Source organism: Vigna radiata, chromosome 3 (assembly GCF_000741045.1).
Source record: "Vigna radiata var. radiata cultivar VC1973A chromosome 3, Vradiata_ver6, whole genome shotgun sequence".
Taxonomy (NCBI): Eukaryota; Viridiplantae; Streptophyta; class Magnoliopsida; order Fabales; family Fabaceae; genus Vigna; species Vigna radiata.
The window spans coordinates 10,005,345-10,027,357 of record NC_028353.1 but is presented as its reverse complement, the minus strand read 5'-3'; the positions used below and the strand labels follow the sequence as shown (position 1 = coordinate 10,027,357).

The 22,013-nt window shown below is 31.7% G+C and overlaps 2 protein-coding genes across 3 annotated transcripts; both read left to right on the top strand.

Moving 5' to 3' along the window:
- Positions 1-5,510: 5,510 nt before the first annotated feature.
- On the top strand, positions 5,511-12,304 carry LOC106756787 (protein YIPF1 homolog). 2 transcript variants are annotated; one of them, XM_014639367.2, is made up of 6 exons: positions 5,511-5,720; positions 8,806-8,845; positions 8,954-9,037; positions 9,714-9,876; positions 10,734-11,007; positions 11,170-12,304. In XM_014639367.2, the coding sequence occupies exons 1-6, from the start codon at positions 5,664-5,666 to the stop codon at positions 11,359-11,361; spliced, it is 810 nt and encodes a 269-aa protein (XP_014494853.1). In that variant the 5' UTR covers positions 5,511-5,663; the 3' UTR covers positions 11,362-12,304. The 2 variants fall into 2 exon arrangements, with proteins under 2 accessions (XP_014494853.1, XP_014494852.1); XM_014639366.2 differs by having other exon boundaries at positions 5,649-5,720; positions 9,711-9,876.
- A 3,009-nt stretch (positions 12,305-15,313) lies between these two features.
- LOC106757860 (delta-1-pyrroline-5-carboxylate synthase) lies at positions 15,314-21,391 on the top strand. Its single transcript, XM_014640693.2, has 20 exons — positions 15,314-15,457; positions 15,597-15,668; positions 15,764-15,867; positions 15,980-16,082; positions 16,266-16,427; positions 16,924-17,201; positions 17,701-17,851; positions 17,950-18,114; positions 18,198-18,275; positions 18,619-18,708; positions 19,052-19,138; positions 19,256-19,342; positions 19,445-19,541; positions 19,647-19,750; positions 19,841-19,916; positions 20,069-20,219; positions 20,348-20,416; positions 20,620-20,686; positions 20,779-20,849; positions 21,076-21,391. Exons 1-20 carry the CDS (start codon positions 15,398-15,400, stop codon positions 21,149-21,151), a joined length of 2,148 nt encoding a protein of 715 aa, XP_014496179.1. The 5' UTR covers positions 15,314-15,397; the 3' UTR covers positions 21,152-21,391.
- Positions 21,392-22,013: the final 622 nt, after the last annotated feature.

Below are 22,013 nucleotides of genomic sequence, written 5' to 3'. Positions count from 1 at the left end.
GAAATATTTGAAACCATCAACAGAAGAAGTACAATATGGCCCCCAAATATCAACATGGATTAAATCAAAAAGAGCTTTTGAAATAGTAGTACTTAATTGAAAAGGCAATTTTCTTTGCTTAGAATAGTGACAAGTATCACAAGGAGTGGATTTTGTATCAGGTAAAGTGGCATACATTGTGCGTAATTTGGTATAACAAGAAGAAGAAGGATGCCCTAGTCTAGAGTGCCAAATATCTGTAGAGTCAAATCTTATTGTAGAACAAGCAATAGAATTCTCAGAAGAAATAGTAGTTGGTGAAACAAGGGGTGGGGATGAAGGAACTATCATGACATACAAGCCATCTCTTTCTTCAGCTTTCCCAATCATCTGTAGGGTTCACTTGTCCTGTATTTCACATGAAAATTCAAAAATGATAATTTTACGAGATAGAGATTTAGTTTACTTTGTGACCAAAATAAGATTGACTGAAAAATTAGGAACGAACAAGACATTATGTAAGGTAAGGTGTGGGCCAAGAGAAACTGTGCCAGAAAAATGAGCAAATGAAGAGTTCTTGTTGGGTAGAGAAATTGCAATTGGTGAGATTTTTTGATAATAAATAAAATGAGACAAAGAACTGGATATATGATCAGTAGCACCTGTGTCTAGAATCCATTGGGAAGAGATATTACCTTGATCCCGAGAAGAAGTGGAAACATTATGAGAACTCACTAGACCAGTAGAATGTGTGACTGTGGGATTAGATTGAGGAAGAAGTGTCAATAGACCTTGAATTTGCTCTTGAGAAAGTCCCATAGTTGAGGAATGTGGATGTGCCTGAGAATTATTAGAAGAAAAAACAACTGCAGAAGCCATTGAAGGAGAAGAAATTGTAGGAAAGCCAAGAACAAGAGGTAGAAGATGAAGATTTTTGGTAGTAAGAGAATTGGTTGCGGAAGAAAGTGATCAAGAATTAATTTTCTTCTGACACTATGTTACAAAAGAAGAAAGAATGAAATATTGTATTTCTTATTTTTTCATCAGGAGAGAGTACAATTGGTATATATAATTGTTCAGAGCAATATAAAAAGGAATATAAAAATATATGAACATAAATGCACAAATATGAACAAAGAATAAAATAATTTCAAAAGTCGTCTTGAGTATATTCTCTTTTCACTCTAACCAAAAAATTTCCCCTTTAACCTCACATTTTCCATAATCACATCCACCACCAAAGTCGTCTTCGAGCAGTTTCTCTCTCATTCCCATTTATCCTTGATTGAGAAATGACCGCGATTCTTCTTAGAAAACGGATAAGGGAGTTAGTCGAAGGGACTTTCCAATGCCCTGTTTCGGGGATAATGCGATTTTCAATGAAATCTAAATCCAAAAACTTGTTTGTCGTGGACTCCGTGGCCATGGTTGAAAGATTAGAAGAGGAAGGAATATCCTCTAAACAAGCTCGAGAAATATCACAAATGGTAACTAAAGTTTTGAATGACGCCGTTGTAAATGTGTCTCCGTCCATTTAGGAGATGCTTGAAGTTGATATGTCCAAGTTTAGAGAAGAAGCGCATAACTAGCAGGAAGAGAAGTTTAGCCATATGAAGAACAAGTTAGAAACTGAAATAAGGTATGAAGCAAAAGCATATATTGCCGCAACACGATATGACTCGGCAAAATACCTCTTAGGAACACTAGTTTCTATCGGTGCATTTGGTCTTGGAATACTTCGTATTTGGAAGTAAACAAGTTGCATTATGTTTGCATAGGATTGGGACCACAAAACTCTAAGTCTTGGAATATTTCGTATTTGGAAGTAAACAAGTTGTATTATGTTTGCAAAGGATTGGCACCACAAAACTCCATATAATAAATAAAGTTTTTTAGCATTTTAGTCATAAAAATGACTTGACTAATTCCATTATGATAAAAAAAAATGTTACAAGAGAAGAAAGAATGAAATATTGTATTTCTTATTTTTTTCATAAAGAGAGAGTACAATTGATATATATAATTATTCAGAGCAATATAAAAAGGAATATAAGTATAAAAGTATATAAACATAAATGAATAAATATGAACAAAGAATAAAATAATTCCAATACTCTTTCTCAAAGTGTGTGATTCTTTCCTATCTCATTCAACATGTGGATACAAACATAATAATCAATCATATGAGAAGAAAAAAACACTAATGATGTTCTTTTAGAATAGGCTAAAGCATATGTTTCGTATGGATTATGTTCTCTTCAACCATGTGTGAGCTTACTGAATAAACTTTCTGAATCGTTATTACAGAGACATGGAAGCTTGAAGCTTTATATACCGAAGCTATCAAAACACGAAAAAAGAAAACCATCATACTAGACTCACTAGTACAAAAATCATATTTTATGACGTACAAAAATAAACTATGACGTACATAGTTTTGTACGTTATAATATGTTTACACATTTATTTTATGACTTAGTAAAAATTTACGTAACATGTATTGTTCATGACGACGTCTTAATTATATATCTTTTTAACATATATTTGGGGATATTGTAACATGTATTTCATTGAATTTAATATGTGATTTTTTTCTTATATATCATTCAATTTAATTAATTTATTTTTACCTAATTTAGAATCTTCAATTTATACTTCAATTATTAATATATTTTTTAGAAAAATATAAAATTTATAAATTTTTCTTTCTTATTTATTGAAATACATTAATTTAGTAAATTTTTGCTACATCATAAAATGAATGTGTAGACCTATTATAACGTACAAAATTATGTACGTCATAGTTCGTTTTTGAATGTCATAAAATATGATTTTTGTATTGTATTTATTTATATATATATATATATATATATATATATATATATATATATTATAAGGTGAAAAAGTTATTTCATATAATTAATATGCCTCACGTGAGACCTTGAAAGCAAGGTTAGATCATCACGTGCTTGCAACCAAAGTTACCATTTATAAACTTAAAGTTCAACGCAGTATTCATTATATTCTTTTTAATTATATCCTTAAAAGTAAAAAGTAAAAATAAAAAATTAGCATAAAAAATCAATGAAAAAACAAATGATAACTTTAATAAAGCAGTTTTTATTTTTCAAAATAAGTAATGTCACAACCTTAACCGACATTTAAAAGATTAACAAAAGTAGCTTAGGAAGACGTAGGAAGTTAAACACTGTTATTTTCAAATTTAAAGATATTTTTGTTTTAATTTTTTTTGTAAGAAGTCCCTATATTCAAACTTAAAAGATAGTTTACGGATTAAACGAATTTTAGCTTTATAATTATATTTTAACGAGTGAGGTTCACACTCTCTCCTATACAAGTACGAATAAGTAGAGCAAATTTAAATTTAACTTATGAAAATTTTTACTTATTCACCGTACTCATTTTATAATTGAGTCTATCAGAAAAATTAACTTTAATTTGTTAAAAAAGTTGAAATTAACTCATTCAGTACCTATAATTTATTTTTTAACACAAAAATTCATAAAATTATTTTGAAACTTTTATTTCTTTAGCATAACTAAAAATGAATAGAAATGCTCAACACACTATAATCTATGTAATTCTATCTTCTTCTTCTTTTTTGCAAGAGGTGTCTAGTGAGAATTGAAAATTTGAACCATATACGGATGATTACTATTATATATATAAATTTATTAATTTATGTTAAATTTAGTATTCCAATATTTCAGTACATTATCAATAATTTAGTGTTGTTACAGTTGCTTCAAAAGGTGTTAACGAAGGATTGTCAATAATAATCTCATCCTTGATTTTGGACATTTCGTTTAGGTGTATCCAATTACATTGCTATATATAAGTAAAACTTTCTCAACTTCTTCGTTGCTCTTTCAACTTTCGTGAAGAGACATATAAATAAAGGTTAATCTATCATTTTTTTTTTTCTCCTTGTTTGGGTTTGTCTTCTCTCTATTGTATTGCACGAATACCATAATCTTAATACATAAAATGCTAGATTGTACCATTTTATACTTCACATTAATTGCAACATCAATTCATTGAATGTATATTTTTTTCAGTTAAATACACGTATTTATCTCTTTATTCTTAACAGATTTTGGTTTTTGATTTATATACTTTTATAAATGATTAATTAGTCCTTAAACTTAAAAAGTGTGAGAATTTAGTTTTTTAATTAACTTCGGGAAGATAACAAGTCGTTACAAAAAAATAGTAAAATTATATATTTTAAAAAGTTAGACAACTAAATTTATCAGTTTGAAAGTATAAGGATAAGATGAAAAATTTGAAAAAGAAAAAGAATAGAATCCAAAACATACTTTTGTTCTTCTTGTTTTTCAAGTGATAAAATGAAGTGGTCCAAAAGTTATTAGGTAAGATATAATAATATACTAACATGTACATAGAAGAAATATGGTTGCAAAAGTAAATCGTAACATGTTGTGTCTTGTCAAATGTCAACTATAGTTTCCAATAGTTAGACATTTTCAAAAGGAAAATGATATTTTGACACCAATTTTTGACACTATTTTGACACTGCATACGTGTCAAAATGTGGTTGGACAATTTCAAATTAAAAAAAGCTGAAACAATAGTATATTTAGAAGAAAAAAATCAAAGATTTTTTTAAAATTTGAAATCGTCCAATCATATTTTGACACGTGTGCAGTGTTAAAATAGTGTAAAAAAATTGGTGTCAAAATATCATTTTTTCCTTTCCAAAATAATAACACAGTCTTAGAGAAATTGAGCCTACATCTACGCAAAAAGAATAAATATTTTGGTGGATACTCGTGTTAATAATAATAATAGTATAAAAACATTGTGCAAAATTACTTTAATAGCATGAAGGCATTTGTGAATTTTTGACAACGATTATTTCATTCCAAAACAAAAGTGAATAATTTATGTTACACACTGTAAACAATTATTGTTTAAATATATGTTGCATAATTAAGATTGTATACCAGAATTTGTCTGGGTGGTGTAGTTGGTTATCACGCTAGTCTCACACACTAGAGGAACCCGGGCTCAGACATAATTTTATGTTTTTTTTACTTTTGTAGGTGCTTTCATTCTAGTACACAAGTTTGGGAACATAAAGAACCTAAGAGTACGAATGAACCATTGGCATGGAAACACCTATAAATGTAATCAGATTTGATATTTCATTAAATTTTAAAATTAGATTGTGTTAATTTTTTTTATCAAGTTTCAAAATTTTTTTGTTAGATTTTAAAATATGGTTACGTGTAATTTTTTTTTATCGAATTTTGAATCTTATTATGTTCATATTATTTGTGGATTTTTATGTTTTGGTTTACATCACATCTCCTATATTTTTTATCCAGTTAGTTCTCTCATATTATGTTATCTAATTTGTTATTGTGAAGAGGGTAAAATGGAAAAAATGAAAAGTTTGGAGGTGCAGGATGAATGCATAAAGAAGCGCCCTTTTTTTATATGTTCAGCACTACTGGGCTGATGACATTTTTGGGGCCCAAAATTGTAGTTTTGTTTGGGCGAAGTAATCAATTGAGCAAAGCATTCCAGTGATGTAAGTAGCATAATCAGAGTTTCTGCAATCTAGGGATTTCCCGTTAACTCGGAAGCATTCCCAGTTCGTAATGTCTCTCTGACTCGGACTTTTCAGCTTACGTTCGATGGAGGGCGAATCTTACACCATAAGCAACACCAGCCATTTGCTCGGTTCTGTTCCCGTGAGTCTCCGCTCACTTTTTTTTTTTTTTTTTAATTTCTTACTAAGCTGGGATAAAACTATAATTACTTGCTTGCTTATTTTTTACTTGTGGTTCAGATTAGAAGGCAAAGTATTCAGGAAATTCTTAAATGATGCTGATGACTTAATTAAAACTGACATCTTAACATTAGAATTCTCCGAATTACGTTTGAATGAAATTTGAGTTTGGATACCTTAAACAAAGTCTCAGGGCAGGTTTGCATGTACTACATGTTAAAAAAAATCTTGATACAGGCAACATTTTTGGAATAGAGATTATTCAGATCGATTACCCAAACAGCAGAGTCTCTTAACTAATTTATTTGAGAAAAAGGAAAAACCTATTGAGTTTCTGGGATCATGATATAGACACTGCAAATGGTGCTAAGGAAAAGATGAAGAAGGTAAAGGATTAAACCAGATCAAGATACATGCATAAACAGAAAACGTGTAAGCAAAAGAAACAAACTTGCACAACATGACTGAGAAATGAAGAATTGTATAGATGACACGTGACTTCAAGGATGTACATATGTCTCTTATAAAGAGATCAGAACAAGCCCTTATAAAACAGGGAAAAACCGTAAAAACTAAACAGAATCTAAGAGAAGAGAAGATGTAAGGCACGAACTGAAACACGTGGACACTCAACATCCCCCCACAAGCTCATGAGTATATTTATCCATTAATCCGAGCTTGGAGATAGCAGCTTTGAAGGCTCTTCAAGAGGATTAGTAAACATATAGCAGCTTGATGAACAGAGGATACCGAGAGAAGTTGAAATAGCTTAGCTTGGAGTTTTTCTTGCACAACTTAGCAGTCAATTTCAATATGTTTCGTAAAATAATGAAAGCTTGGATTCAAGGCAATGTGTCTAGCAAATTGGTTGCTACAATATGTGGCAGTAGGAGTCTAGACTTCGATTCTGAGATCATCCGTCAAGTACTTCAGCCACTGGATTTCACAAGGGAGAGCAGTTAGAGCCCTAATTCGGCCTCTGACGAAGATCTGGATACCAATTGCTTTTTTGATTTCCAGCTTATCAAAGAAGAACCAAGACAAATACAAAATCCTGTAGTAGACATCTGGTTTGAGGGGATAGAACAGACCCTGCCCAGGACTGGATTTCACATATTGCAGGATACGATGGGCAGCGTTGAGATGGTCTTCGTTGAGATGGTCTTCAGTGGGAGCATATGAAGAAACTGACTTAGGAAATGAGTCGCATATTTTATCTCTGGTCTTTTGTTGGTGAGATGCAACAGCCTTTCAAGAAGTCTCTGATAAGAAGTAATATCAACTAGAGGAACTCTTTCTTGAAACACGGTCTTAATATCCTTAGCCATAGGTGTAGAGCAGGGCTTTGCTCCAAGAAGGCCACTGTCAGTAAGAATGTCCAACTCGTATTTTCTCTGAGAAACATGTATTCCTTTATGCGTTCTAGAAATCTCAGGCCGAAGAAAGCATTTTATAAGTCTTTGAATTTAGACGTTTCATTGAAGAAAGCAGTGACCTGTTGAATATCAGAAATAGAGAAATAGAGTTCCCTGCAAGAATTATATCTTCAATGTATACTAACAAAGCAGTGAAATTAGTTTGATTATTATGAATCGATTAGTGTTATGATCATTCCCATTATAAACATTATTATTGTTATTATTTAATGGTTCAAGAAAGTTAAAAACATCTGTCTGGAAATTCTCAGCAGTTTGAATATTACAAACGAAACTTTTAACATATGGAAACACATGTTCAGAAAAAATCACAAAAAGTTCTCTATTTTTAGTATCAAGAACAACATATCCTTTCATTCCTGTTTTACATCCCAGAAACACACATTTCGTTGCTCTGGAATCTAGCTTGGATCTGTTTCTTTGTATGGTTGAAGCAAAACATAAAGGCCCAAAGACTTTTTAGATCATTAAAAACAGGCATTTGCTTATATACTAACTCATAAGGGTTCTTTTCTCGAAAACATCAGAGGGAATGCGATTTATTACATAAGTTGTGTGAGTAGCAACATAAGACCAAAAAAACAAGAGGAATATTAGACTTCATGCGACATTTAAAGCGTGCCTATGTTTCCTTTTTACAACTGAGTTTTGTTGAGGGGTCTCCATACAGCTGGTTTGATGGATGACAGGGGTATCATAAAGATCTTTGCAAGAAAAACTCACTACCATTATCTGATCGTATGACTTTAATTTTTGTATTAAATCAAGTATGTATGAGAGTGATGAATCTAGATAAAGCATGTCTTCTTTGAGCTTTATTTTTCATCAGGAAAATCCAAGTGAATCTACGATGGTCATCTACAATAATTAAGAAAAATTTGTGTCCATGTATAGAAGTAGTACCGAAGGGGCGATATCAATGTGAGTAATATCAAAAACATTCTTGACACGAGAATTACTGAGATTAAAAGAAAGTCTATGTTGTTTCGCATAGTGACCAACATCACATGGTTTACTTTCTTTATACTGAATATAAGAAAAGTAATGGCTAATGTATTGTAAAACTTTATCTGTCGGGTGTCCAAGGTGGCTGTGCCAATGTTTCCATTCTGGTTGCTAATGTCTACTTTCACCACACTGCTTTCTGTAGTATCAGTTATTCCCTCAAGTATAAGCCTTCACATAGCCTAGCCTAGCCTGTCCAATCATCCTCGATGATACAGAAAGGAAAATGATCAGTTGCTACTGTATCTACGATCCAAGAGTTATTATTTTTCTTACCTTTATCAGTGTTCTCAGTAGAAGATTCACCGATGAAGTTATTCACCTTATGTGCTGTATCAATTTTGGTTTCTTCAATGATTTCCATAATCTGATATACCTGTTCTTGTGTAAATTGATTACTCTCTTGACTGGCCTTTAAAAAATAGAAAAAACCATAAAAACTAGACAGAAGCTAAGAGAAGAGAAGAGAAGATGTAAGGCCCGAACTGAAACACGTTGACACTCGACAAATTCTCATGTGGAAATAATACTAGTATTTTTGTTTGATAGTTAATAGCCAATCTATGATATTGATTATGGTTCTTGTTCTTTTGTATTGCTGTTCAGGCTGTCACAGCCGATGAAAAGAGTAGCACAGCTCGTAACGGTATGAAATTGTAGAATTGGCTTTTTTTTCCTATGTTGAGATGTGTGATATTCTCTGTTGTTAAAAGTTTCGGTAGCCTAAAAAGGTGGTCTGTGACATTTCTTGTAGTCCCTTATGCAAGCATGCAAACATTCCCCTTTACCAATGGGGTTGACAAAGGACAGGGATATCAAATTTCTGGAACTCCAACTGGTATGTCATCAAACTTTTAGGTATACTTTATACGCTTCACATTTTGGATTTGGCAGATCTTCAGAATACTTTAGTGATGGGTTTGTGACTTATTCCGGAGAGTCTTTTTACTTTGTTTAGTTTTAGTTATTTCAGACAATGAGCTCTGTGAACCGATTGAACTAGATCTTTCAAATAATATTTTGTTTATGATTTTAACTAATAATTGAATATTATCATTGTTGCAAATATGATTTGTTTTCTTGAAGCACGCATTTGGTTTCAGTTGCATATTTTGACCGAGAGATGATTCATTCTGCTGGCTGATATTTGATTTTATAGTCTGTGTTAAAAGTGTGGTTGCTATATCATGCTACCATACTATCACATGGTAAAAACAATTTCATGGGCAGCAGTGTCTAGGAGGTCGCATTCCATACTGTAATTCTAGCAAATATACCGTAGAGTCTCTCTCTATATGGATATGTGTAACTTATACACTAAATACGACAAGAATTCTAAAAATTTCCTATTCCCTAAATCATCTCTAAATGGTTCTATTCTCTCTTTCTCTCAATCGCACCCTCTAAATTCAGCAGTCTGATGCAAGAAAAATTGCTGTTGTTTCATTTTAAATTTTATTGTGAATTGATGCTATACTAATGTCATTCATTGATATTGTTTGTCTTTGTAGAAGCATTTGGGCAACAACCAACAAGCTACTGGGTGAGAATCTTTAGTGTCTCATCCTACATGCAGTATTTCAACGTGGACACGGATGTTGTTGTAAACAGATTGTTGAGTTCCTTGAATCCAGTTGGCGGAGATTTTTTTAACAAGATAGATGCTAATCCTGATTTGTGAGTTATTCTTTTAATCCCATTTTTCTTTATTTTCAATAATCAAAATAGAGATACCCATTGTATTAAATGTGGATTTCTGACTCTTGGAGAAAAAGTGAAAAACTATAGTTGACAACTGAACTGTTCCAGTAAAATTTGTAGGAGAATAAAATGGCCTTTTTGCTTCTGCCACCTTTTTTTGTCTCCATTTTGGTGCATTTTTCCTGCGCACCCATTCAAATTGTTCACTTCTTAACCAGAATTTCAGAAAATTAAAGCAATGTGAGCGAAATAGATGGTGCATAACTTGTTTTTTTTAATTCACGCTTAGGGTGCATGGAATGTGTCAAGTAATGACATGAGAACTTTTACCTGATAATTTTTCAGCATCCTAGCTCAAAAGTAGAAGTGCATAACTGTCTAATATTCCTGTTAAAATTTCAAATGTGAGGCTAAGTACTATATTGAATAGAAATGAAAAAGTAAAACACCTTATAAGGTTGAAAATCCATTAATCTATTGTCTTAAAGTTTTGAGTAGAGAGTGATGTAGATCTCTTATGTAGTTAGATTCATATCTCATTAGTGTTATATCTCTCCGGTGAACCTCTTCCTCCATAGACCTAACAATTCCGTCTTACAAGTTTTCCCCCCATAATATATATATATATATATATATATATATATTGATCCAGCAATTTTTGGGGAAAAAATTAATGAAATTTTGGTTCTTGAAATATGTTGGGAGAACATGAAGGCAGATTTGGTGGGTCTAGGCGATATTTGCATTCCTCTTTTTTTTGGATTAAAATGATTAATTTAGCCTATACAATGGTTCTTATTGATTTTCTAATAATTACTTTTACTTTATTATAGATACGGGCTAATATGGATCTCAACAACATTGGTTTTTGTACTTGCCTTACTTGGAAATATTGCCACATACCTTACGCAGAAACATGTGGATAACACTACTTCTTGGAGCTTTGATGTCAGCTTCGTTAGCACGGCTGCGTGGTGTATCTATGGTTATGTTATAGTGGTCCCGTTGGCATACTACTTTTTCCTTCAGTATATGGGTTCAAATGCTAACCTTATTCGGTTCTGGTGCATGTGGGGGTATTCCCTCACCATTTTCATTATGTCCTCTGTAAGTTTTGATTTTCTGAGTATGGTATATTATTTTATCATTTTCAGTATGCTCATTGCAATATTGTGTAGTTTCATTTCGCTACAGTTCATAGAACATGAGATGAGGAATACTAGCAAACCACTCTCCAACGTATCTAACACTTCTCGTGAATTTTTTCAGTTTCTCTTGCTTGTTCCAGTTGGAATTCTTCGTTGGATCATAATAATCCTTACAGGCGTTGCTTCAGCTAGCTTTGTTGCCTTGAACCTAAGGTCTTTTGTAGAAGGAAATGATGTTTCGGTGGCTGTAATTGCTGCATTTTTCTTGCAAATAGCTTTGGCTGTCTTCATCAAGGTTCGTTTCTTTGGATAACTTTAAGCATTGCAGTAATGAAGAATAAAATCCAAATCACTGTCGTTGTTACCCACACCACACCGACCCACGCAACTGGCTAACTCTGTTTAAAACGTTGGGTAGAATTATCTGCAACAGATATGGTTTTTGTAATTTTGGTTTATTGATGATTGCAAGGTTACAAGGTTCTGATTTAATTGTTCTCGATATCTGAGCTCCTTTCATGTTTTTTGTAATTATCGGATTTCAGCTCCTTTCATTTTTTTTTTTGTAATTACCAGATCCCTCATTTCAACACTTTAGTGGAGCTGAAAATGATATGACTTACTGTTACATATCTTAATTAGAATCTAGGATGTACAGATTCGTGATATTATGACTAAAGCAATTCAATATGCTCTGCAGCTTGTATAAATTTTATAAGCTGTTTAGGTTCACTTGTCAGATTGTTTTATACGAATAGGATGTGAAAATGAGACCCCAGCTCAAAAGAATCTAGCTGGGGAACTTGGTTCATAATTGATTATATTTTTGTAATATAACAAATTAATTGACATTTATATTAATCATGTACTGTAAAAATATTAGGTATATTAATCAACTATGTATATTCTTGATAGTAACCATGTTATGTTGAAAACTTTCAAATAGCTGTCACCTTTAGTTTTTGGGACATGAGTTCTTGTGGTGTTTAGTGTGATATTTACTTTTGTATTAATTTGACTGTGGTGCTTCTTGATTAGTTTGTATAGTGTTTTGGACATGATGAGTTGGTTTGGTTTATGTAACTTTTGCCTTTGAATTTATAGTTTTGCATTGTATCATCAATAATAGAAAGATAGTGTGAAAGGAAGTTAGGAACAAAGAAATTGGAAAATGAACTGTGAACAAGGAAGAAAGAAAAAAAAAGGGTTTACCAAATAGGGCAGACTGCATCTTAGTAATATATGTAAGGTTGGTCGGATTCCTTTGTACATTTTTTTTAATCTGTACCCGTCTGGATTACTCGAGTATGATTTTATTTATGTATTTTTATTTAGACTTCATGAAATATAAATAATATAAGTGGAATATAAATAAAATAAAGTTTGTTATAGATTAAAATTTATTTATTCAAGTTGAAATAAGAATCTAGAGAAGTTATATTTGTGAATTTTTGTAAATTACCTTTAATATAGGTTACTCATTTTTTATTTCTTGAAAAAGTATTTTGGAAACAATTCTTCAATTGTACTCAAATAAAACATAGAAGTGACCCAAATCGTCCCTCATCAAGTGGATTTCAAGGGTGCTACTTCCCGCACCTTCCTGTTTTTCTTCTTGCACCTCCATAAAAGTTATACTTTCCAACATACCTATCATTAAAAATATAATAAAAATCTTAAAACCTTCTTATTTTTAATATTTTTCAAATTAGGAAGAAGATATTTTTAGATTCGAAAATTAGGGTTTCTACTCAAGGTAGAATGAATATTAAAAATATTTAGGGAGGTGCATAAGAAATAAATTAGGGGCAGGAAGTGACAGCCATGAGGATAGACACTCTTCTGATCCAAAGAGCATAAAATCTGGAACCTTAAGTTCTGCAAGATAATTTCTCGTACTCACAAAACAATGTAAATATACCACAATTTATATTTTAGAATGTAACTTTATTTGAATTTGAATTTATTTATTTTAAGAATATAATTTATTTGAGTTTATGTTCAAATTTTCATTTTTAAAAAAATATCCATGGACGTAGACAACTATATATGAATGAATATAAAAAATAGAAATAATGAATTGGTACTTAGTTGCCATGTTGGTCCAATTGGTTGGCATCCCTAGTTGGAGGTGGTGAGAACATGGTACATTAATAATATTTATTAATTTGGTTTAATAATAATTACCAACTAAAAAGTGTAAGTGGATTAGGAATTGGCAGCTGGGACCACCAACCGGTTTACTTCAACAATATATTCTTTCACTACAAAATATTCTTATTCATTAAGTTTTAATTAAAACTTTAATAGGTTTATCTGCAAATGGGATAAAGTTTGAGAATTATTAAAATAAAATTTAAGTTTAAGATGTATATTTGTAGAAGGGAAAACGATTTAAAAAATTTAAATATTCTTTTCGTTTATAAATACTCTCCTTAACAGAAACTATGGCTTCCATAAATACTTTTCAAACGTTAACTAGGAACTCTTTTATTTGATTTTATTGGTGAGTTATCTCCCAACCTTACTAGGTTAACAATATTAACTGATATTTAATTCTAATCCACGTATTATTTATAATAAAAAGCATGATAATATATTATAAATTTATATTAAAGCTGTGTAAACAAAAAGTTGAATTAAAATACATAAAAATAAAATTATTCGAAATTTTCACATTTTTGCATTGGACAATGGACGTGCATGCCATGTTGAAGACCACAATTAAGAGTAGTCTATTTTCGCTGTACTTTTTGACAGAAACATCTCTTATGAGATTAATTTTCTTTTACATTTTAATATATATATTCTATAATTTTAAAATTTTTATTTTTTTAAAAAGAATGATTGTCTTCGCTATTTTTATTCTTTAAAATTTAAATATCTTTACACATTCAGTAAGCAGAAAATTTCTATCTCTGACTATATTAATTTTATTATAGAATAAAAAGAACGGATCTCTAACAAAATTTTTGAAGCCAAAATAATGTGTTATTTTAATATATTCAATTTTTATCTAAAGTTATTAAAGTTCTTTATCTATCTGCTATAAGGTAGTGTAAATGATATTTTTTTCTTCTATCACAAGTATATTGTATAACTTATATATTTTATATGAATAAATAATATAAAATAATTATATCTTTCTTAATTACTAACTTCTAATCCTACTTTTAAAAAAATAATCAAAATTGATGAGAGGTTGAAGAGACTATTCCATTTAAAATTTATGAACACTTTTTTTAAAACTATTGAATTGTATTGGGTCACGAAATGACAACCAGTACTTTTTTTTTTTTCAGTTTTTACACAGAAAATTAAAAGAGTTGACATTGCACCTTTAGTTTTAATCAGAAAACAAATATATTAAGATAAGTAGTCTATGTATATACTATTTAATTTCAATATGATATATCTGTTAATAAGTAACTTCAAAATATATTATCACAACATGTAATTAATTCTTAGCATTAAATTTTTTATATAGAGAGTGCTTAGAAATTTAAAATAAAAAATGTTAATAAAAACATGACAGTTGGCTCAAGAACATCCAACCGCGTGGACTTTAATTTATGATTTACAGTAACTTCCAATTCTCTACAAATTTCAACATTTTCCTTACAAAAGAATGATATAAATAGCAAAAAGATGAAGAAGCCCTCCATTTTGGTTTTATTAGTCAGTTTTGAGAGGTAATAATAAATATTTTATTAATTTTTATTGGAAGATTGTACTCTCATCTCTTGTTGAATGTACACATTTTCTTTAACCAAAACTTTCAGATTGTTCGTGTTGTGATTAGAAGTTGTTTTGTTGTTCATAGTTTACAAGTCTGTGAAAGAAACATTGATGTCTTAACAACGACAAATCAGATATGTTTATAATTGAAACATTAAGATAAAACAAAAAATAAAAAGTTTCGAAAGTTAAGATTTTTTGTTTTTTTTTTTAATTTTGTCTTAAATAAACTTTTTTATTTTCTTTATTTTTAATTCCTCTGTCAAAAAAAGTCTTTCTTCGTTTTTAAAACTGCCTCTAAATTTTTATCTCCTGTTTAAAGTTCTAATGGTAAAACTTATAATTTTGTCCGGGAAAATAATAGAAAAAGAAAATTTAGACAAAATTTAAATATAAATATAGACCAACTATTCAGGAATAATTTATCCAACTATATGGGATGTAATTTAAAAGAAATAAAAGAAAATGTGAATATCTGTGGTGAGGACGTAATGTAAAGTGTAAACCTTTTTGTCAACACGTGACTTTAAGATTAAAAACTGTTCACAGGCAGACTCTCTTTCTTCTCTGCCAACCGCACTGAACAAGAACAACAGTTTGCTGGTCAGAATATGGAGAACGCAGATCCTTATAGACATTTTCTCAAAGATGTTAAGCGCATCATCATCAAGGTTCTCTTTTCTCTCCAAAATATATATTATCCTTCTGTTGTTTCATTTCTGTGTTGTGCATCAAATGGTTTGTTCTGTGTGCATTGCTTGGACCATAGGATGATGCAAATGGCTAAGGTTGTTTTGTATGGTTTTAAAGGTTGGGACTGCTGTGGTTACTCGCCAAGATGGAAGGTTGGCAGTTGGAAAATTAGGGGCACTCTGTGAGCAGGTTGCTTTGTGTGTGTGTATGTATATATATTGTTCTAGGAATAAAGATTGGATTTTGAGTTTGGCATGTGTGACCCTTTTGAGAATACATGGCAGATTAAGGAGCTGAACTCTCTTGGTTATGAGATTATTTTGGTGTCATCAGGTGCTGTTGGCCTTGGTCGCCAAAGGCTTAGATACAGAAAATTAATTAACAGCAGGTAATCAAGTTCTAACACCTTTGTTCTGTCAGAGGATGCACATGTATGTTGTATCCTTGAAAGTTGGTGAAATTGTAATTTACTTTGGTCTTTCATGGTACACATTTTACAGCTTTGCTGACCTTCAGAAGCCGCAAATTGAACTTGATGGCAAGGCTTGTGCTGCTGTTGGACAGAACAGCCTTATGGCTCTTTATGATGCTTTGTTTAGTCAGGTAATTGTTGTTAATTAATGTTCATGACTGAACTGTCGCCTTATGTCTGCTTGCATTCCAAATGCGTTGTCTAGATTTTTTTTGTTTTGTTTACCCTTTATGACATATCATATTTCATTCTTATATTATTTTAGGATAACTGGCATTGATATTGATAAATTCCTTTCTCTCCCTGTCCTGCAGCTAGATGTGACATCTGCCCAGCTTCTTGTGACAGACAATGATTTCCGAGACAAAGATTTCAGAAAGCAACTCAGCGAAACTGTGAAATCATTGTTAAGATTAAAAGTTATTCCCATATTCAACGAGAACGATGCAGTTAGTACTAGGAAAGCTCCATATGAGGTTTGATATTCTACTTGTCTGATTTGTTATTACAGTGGAACTTAATCTTGGAGCTGATTGTTCAAGCAATGTACCTTTATTAAAAATTTGTGTCGTTATTATTATTTTATTTCTTAATGTTATGATAAATGGTTATGCTAGCTTGAAGTAGAGTTGGGGGTTACATTTGTTTCTTCAGATGAATTTTCTGAACTTTATCCGTTAAACTTAAATATTGAGTCTTTATAACATGTTTTCTTATGAATGTAAGTACATTTTAATTTAGTAATTTATCCATCAGCCAACTCAACCTATTTAAGAAAACTTTCATGCTTGTTTAACATTGAATATGATCCTTCTCTGTCTGTGAAGTATACCTAGCATTTGTTGAAATCCTTCTATCCTTTATATTATGCAAAGGGTGTTTTAATGTTTGGTTTCTTCCCAAAAAATATAAGGTCAGGGAAGAGAATAAATCAGAGAGTGCTATAAGTAACACCAAATTATTTTTGTGCAGGATTCTTCGGGCATATTTTGGGATAATGACAGTTTATCAGCTTTATTGGCACTGGAATTAAAAGCTGATCTTCTAATTTTGTTGAGTGACGTAGAGGGTCTTTATAGTGGTCCTCCAAGTGACCCACGTTCAAAGCTTATTCATACATACATTAAAGAGAAACATCAAAATGAAATTACTTTTGGAGACAAGTCTAGAGTGGGAAGAGGTGGTATGACTGCCAAAGTAAAGGCTTCTATTCATGCAGCTGAAGCTGGCATTCCTGTTATCATTACCAGGTGCTCTATTATACGATGCTACCGACAATAATTTAAACCGAAACTTGTTTTTGAATTTTTTATACCAGTTCTATTTACTGCATATTTGTGTATCCTCTTTAGATTTTATTTAAAGCATTTTTCAGTATCTCCATTTTCAATTAGAAACTTTTTATCTAGACAAGACATGTGACATCACTAATTAAATTTTCACTGAACCCCAAGCAACTTTGAGAGATGGAAATACAAACAGTTATTGATTTAATTTTTGTATACAGTTACTTGTTTTATTTGTTCTCTCTGTTTTTGTATTTGGATGACTATTTGTTGACCACATATTTGGTCAGTAAATCTATGGTAGTGTCATGTAATGTAGGATCACTAAATTTTCTTTTTCACCCTTTTCAATTTTTGATCTTTTAAACAGAAAATATAATTGCAAGATGAAATCCATTATGTATGCTAACTACTCTATCTGATTCCCATCTGTGTACGTGGGTTTTTTCTTGTTTCTTTTCAGTGGTTATGCAGCAGAAAATATCCTTAAAGTTCTCCAAGGACAACTTATTGGAACCCTCTTCCATAAAGATGCCCATAAATGGGCCCCAATAAAAGAGGTTAATGCTCGGGAGATGGCAGTTGCAGCTAGGGACTGTTCCAGAAGGCTTCAGGTTTCTTTTATAATTAAGCACTTACAGGATTGTGGATACTAAGCTGTCAGTATATCATTCCTACTTTAACATTCTGATCTCCGTATCTTACATTACAGGCTGTGTCTTCAGAAGAGAGGAAACAAATTTTACTAAAAATAGCCGATGCTTTGGAAGCACATCAAGAGGAGATCAGGATTGAAAATGAAGCTGATGTTGCTGCTGCACAAGAAGAAGGATGTGAAAAATCCTTGGTGGCTAGGCTGGTTTTAAAGAAGGAGAAGGCAAGGCAGTTAACCTATAGTTGAAACTATTTAAATTTTAACAGATAATAAAATTTGTGATGATAAATGACGATGACTGACAGCTTGCAACCCTTGCAAACAACATTCGAATTATTGCATCAATGGAAGATCCCATTGGTCGAGTGCTTAAACGAACTGAGGTAACAAAAACTTTGTTCTAGCTATAATATATATGTGTGTGTGTGTGTGATAATTTATGTATGGGTCATAGTAGTTTTACATTGTGCCAAGTTAAAATTGAGTTCCTTCCATTTATTGTATTTATTACAGATTCTAGTTTTACATTATGCCACTAGAGAAGAATGAAATGGATTGTGTTATATACAAATTTGTATGAGAAAGCTGTCTGAACTTGTGTGTGTGGATGTGGATGCAATCTCTGCTTAATCATAAAATATACGGTTTAAAAGTTTTTCATGCACACTTGATTGTTAGTAATAGTTACTGATCTATAATATTTCTGACGGCTTACATTTTATCTAGCTCGCAGAGGGGCTGATTTTGGAGAAAACATCATCACCTTTAGGTGTTCTTTTAATTGTTTTTGAGTCTCGCCCTGATGCACTAGTGCAGGTAAACCAATATTTTCAATTTTCTTTTGAACCTTCAGTCGATACCTGGTCAATACTGTGTCAGTTTCTAAATTTTACCCTTCCCTGCCTTTATTTATATTCCTTTTTCAATTTGCTTTCTGTAGATGATAGGCTTGGACAGATTATATTACCTACTAAGCTGTGATCAGACCTTTAAAATAATATGAATTTTTCTTTTCGTATAACATGAAAAGATGAAATTTCTTTTGGATTAAAAAATGTCTAAATTGCAGTTCAAGAAACAAAAAGCCTAATTTGACTACCTTTTGATTTTATATTGTTTATCTGCATTCTAAGCCAGTAGCTTCACGTAATCTTAACAGATAGCTTCTTTGGCAATCCGAAGTGGGAATGGGCTTCTCTTGAAAGGAGGCAAGGAGGCTAAGAGATCAAATGCAATTTTGCACAAAGTTTAGTTTCAAAATAAATGACAATTTGTGAATCGTTTTCTTTTAAGTTATATATTTGATATTTTCAGTCTCATTAATAAATATTTTCTGTGTAACTTTTCATTGCTGGAACTTCAGGTCATTACTGAAGCCATACCAGATTCTGTCGGTGCAAAACTTATTGGACTTGTGACATCAAGAGCAGAAATTCCTGAGTTACTTAAGGTAAGTACAAAGTAGAAGTTAATTTCTGATTTATAAACTTGCTCACTTTGATCTTTGGTTCATTAAACAAAAGCTAGAGTCTGCATTTTGCCTTTCTTTCAGTTGGATGATGTAATTGATCTGGTGATTCCAAGAGGCAGCAACCAACTTGTCTCTCAGATAAAGAGTTCGACTAAAATTCCAGTTCTGGGTCATGCTGGTAAGACCCTTCTGCTCAATATGCAAGCAAAGTGCTTGATATAATATGGTAAAATCCTTTTGTCAAATGAATTTACTGTAATAAAGCCACATTATTGCCAAACAGATGGAATTTGTCATGTCTATGTTGATAAATCTGCTGATTTGGAGATGGCAAAGAGGATTGTACTGGATGCAAAAATAGATTATCCAGCAGGCTGCAATGCCATGGTAACTTCTATTATTCTTTGTAATCGATGAAAGCGCAACCTTTGTTTTCCAGTTATTTTTTCTATTCACTGTTCAAATTTCAATTTTTAGGAAACACTTCTTGTTCACAAGGACTTAGTAGAGAAAGGTTGGCTCAATAATATTACTGTTGACCTACGGACAGAAGGTATGATTTCTGGCTAACATTTATACTGGATTGGTGAATGTCTGACTATGATGTCTTTTCCAAAATTGAAGAATAGTTTCTTGAAGTTAATGTACTGTAAAAGGTAGGTTGTAAGGTTTCTGGAATCCTGATATGGTTTAAAATTTATGTAGGTGTTACATTGTTTGGAGGACCGAAGGCAAGTTCTTTGTTAAATATTCCTCTGGCTCGTTCTTTACATCATGAGTACAACTCGCTGACATGCACAATTGAAATTGTGGATGACGTTTATGCAGCTATTGATCATATAAATCTTTATGGAAGGCACGGTTCTCTTTATTTGTAGATAATGTCTTGGAAGCATATTTCCATTTCATCCATCTCTGTCCGCTTCATTTCAAATTAGATCTCTATTTTGGATTGAAATTTGTCACATTTCTGTTTCGTTGCAGTGCACATACTGATTCCATTGTTACAGAAGATCATGAAGTAGCTGATGTGTTTCTACGCCAAGTTGACAGGCAATTTTGAAATATAATGTCTTTTTATACGCTACTAATCACAACTATACAACATTTCACTATTTTGTGTAATTCAATTGCCTTTCCTGACTAAGTTTTATATTAATAAACACAAGAATCCCTGTTCTTATAAGCAATCAACTTCTTGAGCATTCAGCGTATTTACAATGGCAGTTTGTAAATAATGTTTGTTATATTGGCAGTGCTGCTGTTTTTCACAATGCTAGTACAAGATTTAGTGATGGAGCACGATTTGGTCTAGGAGCAGAGGTATGTTATTCTAAACATGTTCTTCAAAATCAATATCTAATGCCAAGGTTGTTGATTTAGTTCCAAACTCTCATGTCATGGACTTTTTATAGGTGGGAATAAGTACAAGCAGGATTCATGCTCGGGGTCCAGTAGGAGTTGATGGATTGTTAACAACCAGATGGTATGAGCTTGGTGGTCATTAAATCATTATAATTGAAATAATACAAACCATTTAGTGTATAACTAGCCATTTCATTCAGTTGGCATGCATGCTCAATTTGAACAACACAAAAGGTGGAAAAGCTTTATGTGAATAGAATAAGATTTGCTACATACAATAACTAACATACCAATAGGCTTATAAGTTTAATACCTGATACTACAATCATTCATTTGCTTATGTCCAGGATTCTCAAAGGAAGTGGACAGATAGTGGATGGTGACAAAGCAATTAGCTACACCCACAAAGACCTTGCTATTTGATTCTTGGTTTTTAAAGATAAAAGTTCATGGAGGGAAGGGAGAAAAGGAAGGTCATTAGGATGTGCTTTGTTTTCTCAATGTGGAGTAAAATTGTACAATTCATTAGAGGGGAGAAATGTTTATGCTATCTGTTGCTGATTTTTCTGTTCATGATGTTATTTATACGAGAGTTGTTTTTCCCCTCATATTTAGGAAATTTATGGTATTTGTTTAGGATTGTTTTTTTAAGTGATATCACTTGTTACAGTTATGAAAATAATAAAAATACTTCATCTTTGGCTCCAAAAAAATGGGAACATGCTATTTTCTGGTTCAAAGGAGGATGGGGATTTTTGGAGTGAAAAGAGAGAGAAGAAAAAAATAATATCATCCAAATATTAATAGGGGCAAAAGTTGAAGGAGATATTTTATCCTTTTACTTTTCCTTCTTTTCTAAACTTTTGAATTAAATAAGAATTCTTTATATAAATTTTTTTCTCTCCGTTTCAGTTCTCAAATTGAACACTGTGTTAGTCCATGGCTTGCATGGGCAGGCACTGATGTACGTTGCAATTTTCTAATGTGATTATTTAGTAAAAGTTGTTGTAAATTTATGGTATGCCACATGATTGATACTAAACTGGAACCTTTTGACAAAAGAAAGGAGAAACCTCTAAAAGAAGATAGTTTATAAAGACGCTTCCTAACTCAAACTAAGTTCTTTTTTATTTTGAGAATTCTTATCAAGTATAATGAAATCAAGCATTTTTCTGAGTTTTAGATTTTTTTCCCTCTAGTTACTTATATGGGAATAGCGATGCAACGGATTTGGTCTTCAATAAAATAAACAGTGATGAAAATAATTCCACTTTTCATAATCTAC

Coding starts and splice junctions, on each gene's coding strand:
- LOC106757860 (XM_014640693.2), top strand. CDS start 15,398: ATGGAGAACGCAGATCCTTATAGACATTTTCTCAAAGATGTTAAGCGC. Junction 19,542..19,646: donor TCCAGTTCTGGGTCATGCTG/GTAAGACCCTTC, acceptor ATTGCCAAACAG/ATGGAATTTGTCATGTCTAT. Junction 20,220..20,347: donor CATATAAATCTTTATGGAAG/GCACGGTTCTCT, acceptor GTTTCGTTGCAG/TGCACATACTGATTCCATTG.
- LOC106756787 (XM_014639366.2), top strand. CDS start 5,664: ATGGAGGGCGAATCTTACACCATAAGCAACACCAGCCATTTGCTCGGT. Junction 5,721..8,805: donor ATTTGCTCGGTTCTGTTCCC/GTGAGTCTCCGC, acceptor ATTGCTGTTCAG/GCTGTCACAGCCGATGAAAA. Junction 9,877..10,733: donor ATAGATGCTAATCCTGATTT/GTGAGTTATTCT, acceptor ACTTTATTATAG/ATACGGGCTAATATGGATCT.